The sequence below is a fragment of the Antechinus flavipes genome, chromosome 4 (assembly GCF_016432865.1).
Source record: "Antechinus flavipes isolate AdamAnt ecotype Samford, QLD, Australia chromosome 4, AdamAnt_v2, whole genome shotgun sequence".
NCBI lineage: Eukaryota > Metazoa > Chordata > Mammalia > Dasyuromorphia > Dasyuridae > Antechinus > Antechinus flavipes.
The window spans coordinates 191,101,776-191,117,417 of NC_067401.1; the positions used below are offsets into that span (position 1 = coordinate 191,101,776).

Genomic DNA, 15,642 nt, shown 5'->3' on the forward strand with positions numbered 1-15,642 from the left:
AGTTAGTAAAGGTGTCAAAAAATAGCTTAAAGCCCCTGCAAGGGGGCATGTGCACAATGGCTGGGTAAATTGTGGTATATGAATGTTATGGAATATTATTGTTCTGTAAGAAATGACAGCAGGAGGATTTCAGAAAGGCCTGGAGAGACTTACATGAACTGATGCTGAGTGAAACAAGCGGGGCCAGGAGATCATTATATACTTCAACAACAATACTATATGATGATCACATCTGATGGATGTGGCCTCTTCAACAATGAGATGAACCAAATCAGTTCCAATAGAGCAGTAATGAACTGAACCAGCTACACCCAGGGAAAGAACTCTGGGAGATGACTATGAACCACTACATAGAATTCCCAATCCCTCTATTTTTGTCCGCCTGCATTTTGGATTTCCTTCACAGGCTAATTGTACACTATTTCAAAGTTCTATTCTTTTTGTACAGCAAAATAACGGTTTGGACATGTATACTTATTTTGTATTTAATGTATACTTTAACATATTTAACATGTATTGGTCATCCTGCCATCTAGGGGAGGGGATGGAGGGAAGGAGAGGAAAAATTGGAACAAAAGGTTTGGAAATTGTCAATGCTGTAAAATTACCCATGCATATAACTTGTAAATAAAAAGCTATAATAAAAAAAAAAAAGAAAAAGAAAATTAGTGCCTCAAATTCATCTTGAGATCACTTTTTAGCCCAGGCCATAAAAGTCCACTATAATCAAAGGCTGTACCCCAAACCCTTGCTAAAATTCCTTTCTGGATTTGGCCCACTGGGAAGTTGTTTCTCAATGTAAACCCATCTTTGCCAAAACCTACTTTTGCTAAATTCCTTTTGGAACTAGCCCTGAGAAGTTGTTTCTCAGTGTAATAAACCCATTTTTTTTTTTGCCAAAAACCCTTGCCTGCAGATCAGGACGTGAATTCTTTCACAAAAAAACCTGTGACAGTGGCCTGGGGATTCCATTGCTGCTAGGGTAATCTGTCACCCCTCATTTCTCACACCTCAGCACCTTCACATGAACATACCACAGGTACTTCAAATTCAACAGGTAAATGTGTAGTTTTTCTCCTTGACAGAATGTCAGCAACCTGAGAATAGATACTGTTTTTGTCTTGGTAGCCTCGGAGTTTTACATATTAGCTAGAAGGTGGTAGCTACATAATACTTGTGAATGAACCAATGAATATTCAAGACTAAAATTATCTGTAGGAGGAGTACAAGAGGAGTGCAGGACGTGATGGTGGAGCACGCCCCTGTGTCCGGGCACTCTGTTGAACACAAGAACCACTGCTCGAAGAGGCAGCGGCCAGAGATCTCTGAAGACCCGGGACTAGGCAATTCTGGCAATGGGTAATCTCTGAGGGGGGGTGGGGTTACAGGATAGTTTCCTAGGAGCACTCTCCTTTCAATGTGATGTCGACAGCTGATGAGAGGAGGACGACCATGAGAATGCCCAAGAAGAGTATTGAGAGAAGCTGGGATTGTTACAGAAAAAAACAATGCTTTGCGTGTCGCATCAAATAAATCATTAGATCCTAGAATTTCAAGATGGAGTTGTCTATTTCAGTTTCCTCTTTTTACAGGGGAAGAACCTGATGCCCAGAGAGAGGGGGAGTGACTTAGTAATGGTAACAGCATATTCAAATGAACTAAGGTGTAGTAGGTTTATCCTATTAGAGGCAAACACAAGAAATTGTGGTATAGAGTGGTTAGAAGTTGGCACCAACCTTGATATAAATACTACGTAGATTAAAATTCTGCCCCTGACACTATCTGTGTAGCCTTGGACAAAATAACCCTGGGCCTCAGTTCTAAAATAAAGGGGTGAGACTAGTTTGTGAAGACTCTTTGGCTCAAGATCTCTCATTATGTGATGCTATTTTCTTTCTTTTTTTTTACTGAGGCAATTGGAGTTAAGTGACTTGCTCAAGGTCACACAGCTAGGAAGTGTTAAGTGTCTGAGGTCAGATTTGAACTTGGGTCCTCCTGACTTCAGGGCCAGTGCTCTGTCCACTGTGCCGCCTAGCTGCCCCTATGTGATGCTAATTTGAAAGTACAGACAGCAGGGTTGTCGATGTGTGTGGGAAGACCCTTCATAATGGAACATTGAGTTCAAAGATTTGAGTTCAAATTCAGTTCTGTCATTAGTATCTTTATAATCTTGAGCCTTATGTCTCTGAATGTGAATTCCCTCATCTATAAGATCTGAGGTCATAATGTGGACGCTACCTGAGTCACAGTATTCTTAGGGATGATCAAAGAGTGTGTGTGTGAGAGAGAGAGTGTGTGTGTGTGTGTGTGTATGTGTGTGTTTATTGCAAGGATGTTCAAATACTTTGTGACGGTAAAACCTTAGAGAAATATAAACATAGCTGATCCCGGAGGAATCCTGAGATGTTTGAGATTGAGGTCAGGAAGGACCACAACTCCCCACAAACCATCTTCCACACAGAAAAATAAAAGACCACTAGATGGGAGAGATCACTGGGCATGCCCAGCCTTCACTGTGTGTGATATAATTTTCCATTTGCCAACAGGTGATTTTGTAATAGTCATTCAGGTTCATTTGTGTGTCCCATCTTGATTTAGACTATAAGCTCCCAGAAGGCAAGATGTCTTCTATTTCTTCTCTATCCTAGTTGTCTGAACAAGGACTTTTATTGAGAAGCCCCAGAACAGATTGCCCTGACTTCTTTCTTTTGGGATGCTAATAATATCCTGAGCCATAGTAAAATAGTAAACACTAATTAAAAATTTGTTGAATGAAATAAGAATTTGGAGGAGAATCAAAAAAAAAAAAAAGTCTTGGCTGTGGGAGAGAGATTGAGAGCACAAGGGACACAAGGAAACAACGTATTCCAACATCCACCTTGGAGATAACAGATAGGGTGGCGGAGGAGAGGTCTCTCTCCCCTCTCCCTACAGTCACAAAGAGAGCTGAAGAATTGGAGGTAGGGGTGGAGCATTCAGCCCCATCTCCTTCATCTGGTTTCTCTATTGGAATTTCTTTTTAGTTTCTGGTTGTTAAATAATTAATATAATTAATTTAAAATATAAAATACATGCTGTTCTTTCTCTTCTCCTCTTCTGTTTGCTTGAGGTGATTTTAAATATAGATCTCATTTCCAATGGGCAAAGGGATTTTAGGGAGGGTCAGAGAGGTCCTCCAAAACCCCATCACGTCAAGGGATCTAACGCTCCAAATTCCCCCCCTCCATGGCACCCCCATGGATAGAGGATACTTTCTGTCTTGCCTTGAGGCTCCTGGGATGGTGAAGGGGATTCTCAGGCAATGACTCTGATTTAGCCATAGGGAATCCTGGCTTTTTTAAGGGTTGGGAGGGTTAAGGGCAGGAAAGCATCCTAGCCCTGGAAACAGACAGGTCCCAGCATGACTCCACTCCGCCTAGGCGAGGTCCCCAGGTCTGAGAAGGAAGCATCCAATACAGGAAGTTGCTCCAGTAGGGGCGTCCGAACTTCGAGCAATGTACGGCCCTGATGTGTCTTAGAAAAGATAAAAAAGATGAAAACAAAAATGGGGTCTCCATTTTACAACTCCCAACTCTAGATTGTAGGATATTAGGCTCCTTCTTTCCTAGGCCACCCTGGATAGGATTGCTACTTGCTACTTCCCTTGGCCTACATCACCTCAGGCTTTTCTAGTTTCCCTATTTGGAACCCATAATTTCTTTCCTGTCTCCAATTCCCATACCTGGCAGCCATCTTTGAATTCTTTAACATAGGGACTAGTCTCTGGGCTCAGGTCATCCTCATTGGCTCCCCGGAGGCGGAGGGGCCCATCCCGGCCTCCTCCTGCACACGGGTAGGAGACATCCTGGTGAGCAGATACGCTGAGCAGGCGCAGGAATGTGAGCTGCACGACACCCACTGGGGATCCCCCAGAGTCCACATAGGAGAACTAGAAAGAAAAGTAGGAGTGGGAACCATTAGGACAAAGATTGGGGATTCGTCCAGGAAAATAAGCAAAAAAATAAGAGGAAAGAAACATGGAAATGGCAATGAATTGAGGGGACATGAGGCAACAGAATGTGAAGGGGGCTTCGAGAGAGAGAAAAAAAGATGGGAGACCAGCTAAGAGAAAGAGATAAGAGTCAGGAGAAGGACTAAAGAGAAAGGAAACAACAGGGAAAGAAGCAGTAAAGTTCAGGGAATAATGGGGATTCACAGGTTGGGAGGGTAGACTCACCTGGGTGACATCATCCCTAGGTGACACGCAGGTCTCTCCTCCTGCCGTGAAGTTACAGAAAACACGAAAAGCATCCCTGTGACATCCTTGGTTAGGGTCAACCCAGTATTCACCTAATTGGGTAAGGGGGGAGGAAAAGATGAAAGGATCAGAATTATTCCTTCCTCACTGTCTGTACCATCACCCATTTCTCTTTCCTTTTCTGTTCCACATTCTCAGCCCCACAACCTACTTTTTATTCTCTCTCTCTCTCTCTCTCTCTCTTTCTTTCTCTCTGTCTCTGTCTCTCTGTCTCTCTCTCTCTCTCCTCTCTCTTTCTCTCTTTCTCTCTCCATCCCCACCTCATTCTCTTTCTTTTCTTTTCTCTCTTTCCTTCAGGCTTGAGACTGAAACCCCCAATATGTGTTGCTTTCCCCATTAGAATGTGAGATCAGGAACTAACTCACTCTTCTCTTCCCCCCAGAGCTTATCACAATGCTTTGTACACAATAAGTTATTTTTTGTTTTTGTTTTTGCTGAGGCAATTGGGGTTAAGTGTCTTGCCCAGGGTCACACAGCTAGGAAATGTTAAGTGTTGGAGAGCATATTTGAACTCAGGTTTTCCTGACTTCAGGGCTGGTGCTCTATCCACTGTACCACCTAGCTGCCCCCATAATAAATTCTTAATTGATGCTTTCTCATTCATTTCTGCAATCATTCATTCACCACCCAAATTTCTACATCACCCATGTCTCTGTTTTCCCATATCAGCTCCTTTTCCTTTGATGCCCACTCTGTGTTAATTTTTTCCACGTTCCCTACTGACCATCAGGAAGCTCAGGGTGACATAGTCTCAGGTCCTGACAGGTTCGAGCTGGGCTCTCCTGAGTTCCTGCAGGGCGCCTCATTTGTTCAATTTCATCCCGGAGGGAATCCAGGGAGCCAAATATCTCTTCCAGACCCCCAGAGGCTCCAGGGGTGGCCCCAACCTTTACAGCCTCATCCTCCTGCACCAACTGACTCGCATCTACTGAACGCCGAGACTTCTTGGGCATCTGGATGGGCAATGGCTGTATCACTTCCCCAGGAGGACCCTGAAAGACAGAAAGTTTAATGAGAGCAAGCAAAAAGAGGGAGACTAAAACTTTGAAAGAGAGAAATGGTGAGACAGACAAAGAAAGAGGCAGAGAGAAAAAAATGAGACAAATGGAAAAAGCACACTTCCCCTCACTCACCGGATGTCCAGGTGGACCTTGAACGCCTTTTTCTCCCTTGGGTCCAGCTTGACCCTGATGTGGGGAGACACAAAGGGATCAGAGAGTCAGACAATTCAAAAAATCATTCAAAGAATTCATAGAGGTATGAGGAATCCAGGGATAAAGAATCAGGCAGTGAGAAGTAAGATGTCAGAAGGATTAGGGAATTGGCGTCCAACCCAGCCTGGAGCGTGAAGTATCAAGGTCCATCTCTAAGAGATGCTATTTATACCAAAATAGCGAGTCATGTCTAGTCTAATCTGGAGATTGTAGAATGGACCAGAGGACAGAGTGAGCTAGGAAGGGGGGAAAGAAATGGGGACGAGGAAGGCTTACTCACCGTAGCTCCTTTGGCACCTTTGGGGCCAGCAGGTCCCTATAGAGGAGACATAGGAGACAGAGTTATCATGGAGGAGTGAAAGGACAGAGAGGGATGGATGAGTAGAGGAATGATCATAGGATCACACAGACTATATATAAGTGGAGGAACTTCTGGGTGTGGAATAATGAGGGCTGGGCCAGAACATTTAGGAAAATTTTAGAAATATTGAAGGAGTATGAAAAATATTTTCAAATTCCTGGGGACAATTAGAAGTTGAGAGATTTGATAAAGTTATTGAGGTTGAGTGGGAAGAATGGCACTACTGGGGGTTGCTTGATGGAATATTTGAAGAAGCAGGGGAGGAGGGATACTCACAGGAAGACCAGGGGGTCCTCCAGAGCCAATTGGGCCGGATGCTCCAGGTATACCCTAAAAGAAGGAAAAGTCTAGTTAACCCTATTTTGTTGACCCCCTTCCCACAATAAGTCTTCTCCAAATGTATTCACTTTACCCCACTATAATAAAATCTTCTCTCCAATGACTTTAATACTAATCTCCCCCTCCTCTTTTCACTTCTCCCAGCCCTCAAGCTGGGATAAAATAGATGTCCACAGAGTGTTTAGGGAAAGACAGTCCCAGGCCCCTCCCTCATACTCACTGTCTCTCCCTTTTGTCCATGTGCACCTTGGGGACCGGGGAGTCCTCGATCACCCTTTTCCCCTTGTTCTCCAGGAGGGCCAATGAGGCCAATGAGACCAGGGTGACCCTAGGAGGGGGATTACATAAGACAAGAGGAACACAAACAGGGCAGGGGTGTGAGGGAGAGGACATGAGGGGATCACAGGACAGGAAGGACACCAATAACCACGGCAGTTAGACTTCTTGCTACCCTTAGTAGAAAAGGGGTTCTGTTTGGAGGACAGGGTCAGTGATCTTTATACAAAAGAAATGCTGAGGGAAAGGCAAGGGAACCCAAAACATTGAGATGAGGGGATATTTTGCATCTTGTTGGAGAGTGTAAGAAAGATGAGAAGTCCATCCAAAGTTGGCTGCCACATAGTTTATCTTACTTTTTCTCCTTTGGCTCCAGGGTCACCTCTGAGACCAGGAAGTCCAGGAGGTCCCTGTATGGAGACAAACAGGAAGATCCCATTTCCTCTTACCCCTAAATTTCTTCTCTTTTCCATATCTGTAACTGCCACCTACAAGATCATCCATCCCCAGAATCCTGCTCTCCCCCATATATACTCTTCCCTCAGAGTCACTTACCACAGGACCTGGAGGCCCAGCCAGTCCAGTGGCTCCAGGTCGTCCCTGTTGTCCCTATACACATGAGGGGGAAAATAGAGGTTAGAGAAGAATGCCTTCCTCAAGAGTCTTCTCCTCATCAAATAACTGATAACTGAATTCCCATTTCCATTCTCATCATTCATCATCCATTTCTGTTCTATTTATTCCCCTCTTCAGTTCTCTGTGACTCACCACTGACCCAGGGATTCCCCTCAGACCATCAGGGCCTGGTTTTCCTGCAGCTCCAGCTGGACCCACTGGTCCTGTCTTCCCAGGAGCACCAACAGCACCTTGCTCCCCCTAAAATACATAGAGGGGGATCAGAGAAGGCCAGGAAAGGGTAAGAGACAGTCAAAGGGCAGGAAAAGGTCAGGTTAGAGGACAAAAAGAGATTAATGCTTCCATGAAAGATTTGGGGGAGTAGAAAGGTGGTTAGCCCTCTGAGCAAAGGCACTTTGATATGACCAGAGTGACAACAGAAGGGATTTTATGGAAGTAATGAACTGAGTTTAGGAGCAAGCAAGTCTTCATGATGAGATTTGAAAGAATATGAAAATCTTCTAAGAGTTCCTCTCTCTTACCTTGGCTCCCTTCTCTCCTTGTCGCCCCTCAGGGCCAGCTGTACCTGCAGGACCCTAGAGATATGGGGTGAGAAAGAGGAAAAGGGATTAGACAAAGAAGAGAGAAGAGCTAAATACAATTATCTGTCTTCTACTTCACATACAGAACTTCATTTTTACCCCAAAGAAAGAACCAGGTATGGGAACACTACTGCCAGCCCTATTTCAAACCCCTACCCCAAGAGGAACTATATCCCTTTGGTGGCCAAGGGGGACCCAAGGGTCCAGACCTCTTTCCTCATTTTTAGCTATCATTTATATAATCATTTAAAGTTTGCAAAATGCTTTAAACATATTATCTCATTTGATATTTGAATTATCCTAAAAGCATTATCATTCTCCATCTTGCAGATGAGGAAACTGAGTCTGAGAGAGATCAAGTGCTTTGCCCAGGATCATATGGCTTGTAAATGTCTAAGATAATACTTAAATAAAGGTCTTGCCCACTCCAAGTCTAGCATTCTACCCACTATGCCACTTACCCTCTTGCCAGGAGGTCCAGGGGGACCATTCTCTCCAGTAGGACCTGGAGATCCCTAGAAAAAGGAGAAAGAGCTAGAGGTATCCACAGTGAAGAGATCATGGAAGGTGAAAATTGAGGATGATGAAAATGGAAGGATTAGAAAAAGAGCTCAAAGGTTGCGAGCATTGACAAATCTGAAAGTTTAGGTGGTCAACAAACACTTTCACTCACAGGCTGTCCAGCTTCTCCATCCTCTCCTCGATCACCTTTAGCACCATCCTGACCCTGGAGAGATGGAAGATGAAGGATGGTGGAGGGGGCTTAAAGGGAGGCCTTAACCCTCATGCTTTTCTGTCTTTCCAATTCTATTGCTCCCTCAATTAACCATTAGTCAATCAAACAATAACTTAATAATTTGCCTGCTCTGTTCCAGATACTGTGCTAGAAGCTGGGAGTGGAAAGACAAAGAATGAAATAATTTCTAATCATTATGACTATGAAAACCTAAGAAATAAGTCCAGCTTCCAAAATAATCTACCAAAACCCCTGCCCTTATTCCTTTCTACCCCCTTTTCTAAGGGTGAGACTTACTCGGGGACCCCCTTCTCCAGGAGGACCAGGATCACCAGGAAAACCAACAGGGCCCTGAGGGCAAAGGAAAAGAAAGGAATTCAGAGTCATAAGGCCTTGCACAGATTCATCCCTCACTCTGGCGCTGTCCCAACCCTACACAGGGACATCTCACCTACTCACCATTTCTGATACATCTACTCCAGTCATTTCACATGTGCATCCCCTGCATCCCCCTCTAGAGATGAAGTCCCTTCCCAGAGTCCTCATGCCCCTCCCCATCTTACTGTACCCTCTTCCACATGTTGAAGTCCATGAGAATTGGGTTCTCCTGAACCACATCCTCCCATCCTCATTCTCTTAAACTTTGTGGGTGACCCTTGCTCCATACTCACAGGGTTTCCTTTTGGGCCATCATCACCTGTGGGGCCCTTAGGTCCAGGTGGCCCAGCTTCCCCTGGTTGTCCTGACTCTCCTTTCTCTCCCCGTTCTCCTCTAGGGCCCTGGAGAGGGACAGAGGTGATGAAGAAACATAAATGGAAGATGGGAAAGAATTGAGATTAATGGAAAATTCTTAAGGGCGTCCAAAGAATAACTGCCAAGGCTCATGCTCTCAATTGCTCTTGCCCATTCTCTCTATATTCCTCTAATACCTCCCCTCCCCCAATCCTGGAAGGAATAGGAGTGAAGGAAAAAATTCAGGAAATAGAAGATTGATCCAGTTAAAGGACAATCTATGTGCTCTGATCCTCTTAATAATCAGTGAGGAAAGAAGGGAATGGGGCCTGGGAGCCATGGAAATGGGGAGACCTTAGCTTCCCTGGAAAGAATTAATAGTATAGAAGAAAGAATCATTGATGGGAGGAAAGAAAGAAAAGGTCAATTGGGCTTTTCAGTACCCTAGGAGGTTAAAGTTTAGGGAAAGTGGGTATCAGTTGGGAGTTAAATTTGTCACTTACCTTGACTCCAGGTTCTCCAGGGATCCCCGGAGAGCCTGACTCTCCTGGTTCCCCCTATAATGAGATCAGGAATCAAATACAGGCCCTCCCCATCTTACTTCCACTTAGATATATTCCCTCTCCATCAGCCTTCTCACCCCACTTCCTCACATTATTTACCACCCGCCTTTATCCAATAACCAGAAGGATTCCGTTCCTTTCCTCCCTCTGATTTTCCCTGCTCAGCTCCCCAAACCTTCCTCAACAGTTACCTTTTCTCCAAGAGGACCCTGGTTTCCAACACCTCCTGGGGGGCCTTGTGGACCCTAAAAGAGGGACACAGTGATAGTTATCATCCAGATAAGGAACAGTTCAAAGAGATGCAAGGGGACAGATGTATTTTAATGACACAGCAGATAATTAGGAGGAGGAGTTGGAGGGACTCCTAGATGGTAGGATAAAGGAGTTAAAAGGAACAAAACTCTTCTTCCAAAGAGACTTATTATCAATAAAGAAAAACAGAAGGATGAGCCAAGTGACCTGGAAGGACATCAAGGTGAGAGATGAGAGATACTTACATCTGCTCCATTAGGTCCATGAGGGCCTCGGGGTCCTGGTGGACCAGGTGGACCCTGGGGAGAGACAGAAACATATAAAGAGAGGGAAAAAGAGAAGAAGAAGGAAAGAGATACAAGGAGACAAAGAAACAAATAGGATAAGATCAAAACGGAGAAAGTTAGACTTTTGAGTGAAAGGGTAAGGGAAATAAATGGAAATGTCAAGGAATCAATAAAAGGATCTTTGGGAATTAGTAAAAGGACTACAGAGGAAAGGTTGGGGTATAATAATTCAGGGGTCAATAGAGAGGAAATTGGAATGGAGTCACACTCACCATAGGTCCCACATCTCCTGTCTCTCCTTTCTCTCCTGAAGGGCCTGGTAAACCCTGTAGGTAAACAAACATACAGAGCCTGATATGAAGAAAAAGACTGGGAGTTTTCCTTAAAGAAAGATCAAGGTCCCAATATTTGGATGGCATCTCCACCTCCCTAAAAATATTATTATCTCTTCCCCTAAAATCTTTCATCTTCTGTTAATTCTATGCTGCCCCTTACTTCTCCAAAATCCCTACTCCCCCATATCATTTCTACCTTCAGTTTTGCAGTTGGAGTTTGGGGAGGAAGACAGGCCCTATGTCCTCCTCATTCCTTATCCACCATATCTTCAACAGGTATATCTCTCCAACAAAAATATACTCACAAAGAACTTACCTGAAGGCCAATGGGTCCAGGAGGGCCATTAAATCCTCTTGTTCCTTCATCCCCTTTGGCTCCAAAATGTCCCTGAGGTCCCCGAGCACCAGGTTCTCCATCTACTCCCTATCCACAGAGAGAAGGGATCTAGGGATTGCATATATACAGAGAGAGAACCATATGGGGAGAAGAAAAGAGGTCCTAAATCTTGAAACTGAGGGAGTCCCCGAAACAAAGTAGGGAGGCACTTTCACTGAGGAATAAGTAAATGACAGGTATTGGGAAAGAGTATGTCAATAACAACTATGACAGTAATAACTACGAATAGAGGAAAATTTTGGGGAAAAGATTGTGGCAGAATCAGATTACTCACTGCTGCTCCAGGCTGACCTAGAGGACCCAGTGGTCCAGGGGGTCCAGGAGGGCCCTGACAAGGGAGAGAGAAAATTAATCAGAGATACCAGAAAGTACAGAAAGAAAAAGAGAGACAAATAGAGTAGAAATATATCCAAGAAGAGATCAAAAGAATGGTCACTGTTGGAGGGACTATGGAAAGATAAGTACTCTTCGTGGAGCTATAAAATGATCCAACCATTCTGGAAAGCAATTTGGAATCATGCAAAGAAAGTGGCTAAAATGTCCTTTCCCTTTGACCCAAAGATTCCACCATAAAGTATATACAAAGATTGTCAGTGACTAAAAGGTAGGCATTATAAAACCAATATATTTGTAGCAAGTTTATCAGTTAGAGGGTGGCTAAAAAAAGTTGCATGAATATAATGAAATATTCTGTAAGAAATAATGAATGTGATGAATAAAGAAAAGCACAGAAAGAGTTATGTGAACTGATACAAAGTGAAGTAAGGGGAACCAGGAAAACACTGTATATAATGACAAGAATATAAATGAAAAAAGAATATAACAAACTGAAACTGAAATAATAATGACCGAGTTTGTCCCCCAAAAAAGAACTAAGAAAAGACATCTCTTCTTCTTGTGGTAGGGTGTAGAAAGCATGGATATAGAATCCTGCAAATGACATCATACTTCTTTGATATGTTGGTTATAATAGCAGAACTTTTTTTTCTTACTCTTTTAAAAAATTCTTTATTATAAAACTAGCTCTCTGGGAAAGGATAGAAGAAAGAAACAATGGAAAATACAGAGAATAACACATAAAAATATCAATAAAAATGTATACTTTTAATAAAAATGAGGTCAAGAAATCAGAGGGCATGGTTACTCACATGTTCACCTTTGTTCCCTTTGCTGCCCTTCTGTCCAGCATCACCAACCTCACCCTGGAAGGGTAGATATGTCAGATTTACGGCTAGTAGACAATGATAATAATGAATGAAAAATGAGAGACAATTAATACAGCAGAGTTAGAGAGCCACAGATAAGTTATCTTGAACCTATCCTCTTCAAGAAGGACCTGGGAAGGATAGTGGAGTAGGAAGTAAGGGGGTTTGGGATGAATTACCTTGTCTCCATCTTCTCCAGCTACACCGGGGGGGCCAGCAGGACCAGGTAGCCCCACAGGCCCTTGGACACCGTCTCGGCCAGTTGGGCCAATAGGACCTTTCTCACCCTGTGAGAGGAGGAAGGGATTGGGAAGGAAAGTCAGATATCAAGGGGGACATATTAACTCTTTCTCCACTAAACCTTCTCACTAAAAACCCCTCCTCCATTACTCAATATACAAACATAGTCCTGTATGTTCCCCCAGGGCCCTGTCTTATCCAGAAGCATCTTCATTTCTCAGCTCAGAAACCACCTCCAGTAACTCCAACCCAAAGACTGCACAAACATCTCTGATTCATCCCCTTACACACACTCACCGGAACACCTTTTTCTCCAGCAGCACCTGGGGGGCCCTGGGGCCCAGGTCTTCCTGGGGGACCAATGGGTCCCCCTGTACCTGCCACACCCCGTTCTCCAGGAGAGCCCTAAAGGGTGAGACAGGATAAAATATAGGTTACCAAGAGGAACTACTAATCTAGAAGTTCCCTAGAGAAGATTATTTTACACTGATTCTTCCTATAAAAATTGGGAAAGTCCATACAACCCCCCCCTTATCCAACAATCTTCTACCCCTTGATTCTGATGCGTCTAAGAGGAGTACTCTCCTCTCTCATTTCTGGCTCTTCCTCCACATGGAATGGGAAAAAGGACTCAGTAACCTTCTCAGGACCTCCCATTTTAAGTTTCCTCTCCCTCAAAGAATTCAGACTCACCGCAGGGCCGGGGGGACCAGGTGGACCTTCAATTCCCTTCAGGCCACCACCTCCCTGTAAGGTGAGAGGGACAGAGATAAGGAAAATGGCAAATCAGAGAAACTGAGGGAAAGTGTCAGAGAATCAGGCAGCACACTAGAGAAGGTCAGCAATTGTGAAGGTAAGAGCAAAAAAGGTCAGAGAACACGGAAATCAAACATTGGATTAGGGAGTGAAGAGGGTCTGAGAATGTTGAAAACATTTGCATTTGTGTATAACATATTAGGGTTATACTCACTCCAGTGCCTGGGAGGCCCCTTTCACCAGGGAAACCCCTCAAACCAGCTGGTCCATCCTTTCCAGGAGCTCCAGGGGGGCCAGGATCTCCCTAAATGTGGAACAATGAAGCAATAAGAAAGTGTCTTTCCACACCTTGGGAGAGGATGCCCAAGATATTCTCACTATCTTATTCCTCCTCAGCCTCCTTTCCCCTAAATCCCTGGTTCCCAGTCTGTCTTTCCCACATTCCCTATATTCCTCTCCAGAATTACCTTAGTTCCTTCTTTGCCAGATGGCCCAGTCAGGCCCTGCTCTCCTGGGGGACCTGGGGGGCCTGGATGCCCTCGTTCTCCCATAGGTCCTGACTCTCCTGCAGCTCCCTGTGGGAAGGGAACAGCAATCTCACATCATGAACTCTCCCAACAATTCCCTAAATTGTCTATTCTCCAATACCCTCACTTTCTGATTCCCATGATCTTTTGGGGGACAGTAGGTTCTGAGAGATTCCCCACTCTCAAATTATCTTTGGGGAGTGAAGAAGAATATTTATGTGTGCAAATAAATGTGCCATCTTGTGGCTATATCTAGAAATTGCATTTTCCCAAAGAGTCCCAAGGAAATAGTGCAAAGTTACTCAGAACAGAAAGATGTGGAAGATTCCACATGCCTCTGTCCCCAAAGTTTTCAAAAACAAAAGCAACTGAAGGTTGGACTAGATTGCCCAAGGCTTCCCACCTCCAACTCCTCCCCGGCATCATTGTCTCATTCAGTAACTACAGAGGGAATTATTTTAGCCCTTCCCTAGCAAGAAGACAGTAATGGAAGCGTGGAGGAGATAGCAATGGGAGAGGTGAATGGACACAAAACAAATTCTTAGGTTTGTGGCCTATCATCCCCTAGGGATGGTTATACCTGAGATCCCACCACCCCTGGAGGTCCAGGGGGGCCTGTCTTTCCTTGGAAACCCTGAAGAGGAAGAGGGAAAGACAGATTAAAGAGCTATACAGTTGTCAAATTATCATTGATATCTAACAAAAAAAGAGGGGTCACCACTGGGGCTATATAAATGGTTCTATATGAGCTGGGTACATCCATTCGGAAATGACTAAAATTGGAGCTGTGTGGGGCAGGAAGGAAGGGAGTTCTGGGGGAAGGATCAAGAAAGGAATAGTCACTAACCACTTCTCCTCGTTGGCCAGGGTGTCCAGGAAGTCCATCCTTACCAGGGGGGCCCTAGAACAAAAGGTCCAAAGACACAAGGACAAGGAAGGATAGAGAGAGGGGAAAAGAGTTAAAAGGCAGCATCCATAGAAGTACAAAGGAAAGAGACCAGGCCTTTGAAGGAGGCTGGTAGGAGGAAACAGTTCCAGAATAGGAAAAAGGGGTTGGAATTTTACAGGTCAAACTTATACTCACTGGGGGCCCTTTAGGACCAGGGAAGCCATTAGGACCCTGAGGTCCAGGAAGTCCCTAGAAATAAGAGACAGGAATAGGATGGCAAGTCAGTGGGATAAAGGAGGGAAAGTGTGAACCTGGGGGAATAGATCATCCTCTCCACAGCAGAAGCCTTGGCTACCCAAACCCTAACTCTGTATATCACTCAGACATGTTGGTTGTCAACAGGACTGGCAGTTACTGGGTCTAGACTCACCCTCTCTCCAGGAGGACCATGGGGACCATCACCACCTGATGTTCCCTGTGGGAAAGGAACAGAGTTTCAGGGATACTAACAAGCCTTCCTTATGCAGAGGGCAAAGGCAGTCAAGTAGGAGGAGATATAGAGAAAGCTGAATGAATGAGTGACAAAAGGTAATGAAAGTTAAAGATTGTGAAACATGATTTGGTCCAAGCAGATATCACTGACCTTGGCTCCTGATTTCCCTGTGGCTCCTCGAGATCCTCGTTGACCTCGTGGACCCTAGCAAAATATTGGGGTAAGATGGTGAGAGAGACATAGACACAAAAATGGATTCCCCCCTATTCCACTCAACCATTTCTTCCTTTCACTTACCGTGGGACCACGTTCCCCTCGAGGACCTGATTTCCCAGACAGACCCTGTGAAAAAAGGGGTAGTGAGAAGTGAATACATCGCCTGCCATTCAGACTACCATAGTAGATCCAGAGTAGATCCATGAACTTGGAGGGAAAAATTATATCTTTATTTCACTACAATTGGTTTCTTTTGTAATCCTATGTATATTCTATTTTATGCATTTAAAAGCATTCTGAGAAGAAGTCC

At 44.4% G+C, this 15,642-nt stretch overlaps 1 protein-coding gene across 2 annotated transcripts in view; it reads right to left on the reverse strand.

Annotated features, from left to right (window-relative positions):
• Positions 1-1,547: 1,547 nt before the first annotated feature.
• COL11A2 (collagen type XI alpha 2 chain) overlaps positions 1,548-15,642 on the reverse strand; it is a 35,525-nt gene continuing 21,430 nt past the window's right edge. For both annotated transcript variants that reach the window (XM_051996378.1, XM_051996379.1), the window contains 34 exons: positions 15,414-15,458; positions 15,267-15,320; positions 15,054-15,098; positions 14,819-14,872; positions 14,582-14,635; positions 14,315-14,368; positions 13,675-13,782; positions 13,422-13,511; positions 13,145-13,198; positions 12,749-12,856; positions 12,391-12,498; positions 12,155-12,208; positions 11,281-11,334; positions 10,926-11,033; positions 10,547-10,600; positions 10,233-10,286; positions 9,927-9,980; positions 9,676-9,729; positions 9,112-9,219; positions 8,738-8,791; positions 8,378-8,431; positions 8,166-8,219; positions 7,645-7,698; positions 7,256-7,363; positions 7,043-7,096; positions 6,844-6,897; positions 6,432-6,539; positions 6,149-6,202; positions 5,792-5,827; positions 5,431-5,484; positions 5,022-5,289; positions 4,217-4,329; positions 3,722-3,928; positions 1,548-3,513 (listed from right to left, as the gene is read on the reverse strand). In XM_051996378.1, coding sequence (XP_051852338.1) covers positions 3,373-3,513; positions 3,722-3,928; positions 4,217-4,329; positions 5,022-5,289; positions 5,431-5,484; positions 5,792-5,827; positions 6,149-6,202; positions 6,432-6,539; positions 6,844-6,897; positions 7,043-7,096; positions 7,256-7,363; positions 7,645-7,698; positions 8,166-8,219; positions 8,378-8,431; positions 8,738-8,791; positions 9,112-9,219; positions 9,676-9,729; positions 9,927-9,980; positions 10,233-10,286; positions 10,547-10,600; positions 10,926-11,033; positions 11,281-11,334; positions 12,155-12,208; positions 12,391-12,498; positions 12,749-12,856; positions 13,145-13,198; positions 13,422-13,511; positions 13,675-13,782; positions 14,315-14,368; positions 14,582-14,635; positions 14,819-14,872; positions 15,054-15,098; positions 15,267-15,320; positions 15,414-15,458 — 2,727 coding nt within the window. In that variant the 3' untranslated portion in view covers positions 1,548-3,372. The remainder of the gene's footprint in view (positions 3,514-3,721; positions 3,929-4,216; positions 4,330-5,021; positions 5,290-5,430; positions 5,485-5,791; positions 5,828-6,148; positions 6,203-6,431; positions 6,540-6,843; positions 6,898-7,042; positions 7,097-7,255; positions 7,364-7,644; positions 7,699-8,165; positions 8,220-8,377; positions 8,432-8,737; positions 8,792-9,111; positions 9,220-9,675; positions 9,730-9,926; positions 9,981-10,232; positions 10,287-10,546; positions 10,601-10,925; positions 11,034-11,280; positions 11,335-12,154; positions 12,209-12,390; positions 12,499-12,748; positions 12,857-13,144; positions 13,199-13,421; positions 13,512-13,674; positions 13,783-14,314; positions 14,369-14,581; positions 14,636-14,818; positions 14,873-15,053; positions 15,099-15,266; positions 15,321-15,413; positions 15,459-15,642) is intronic.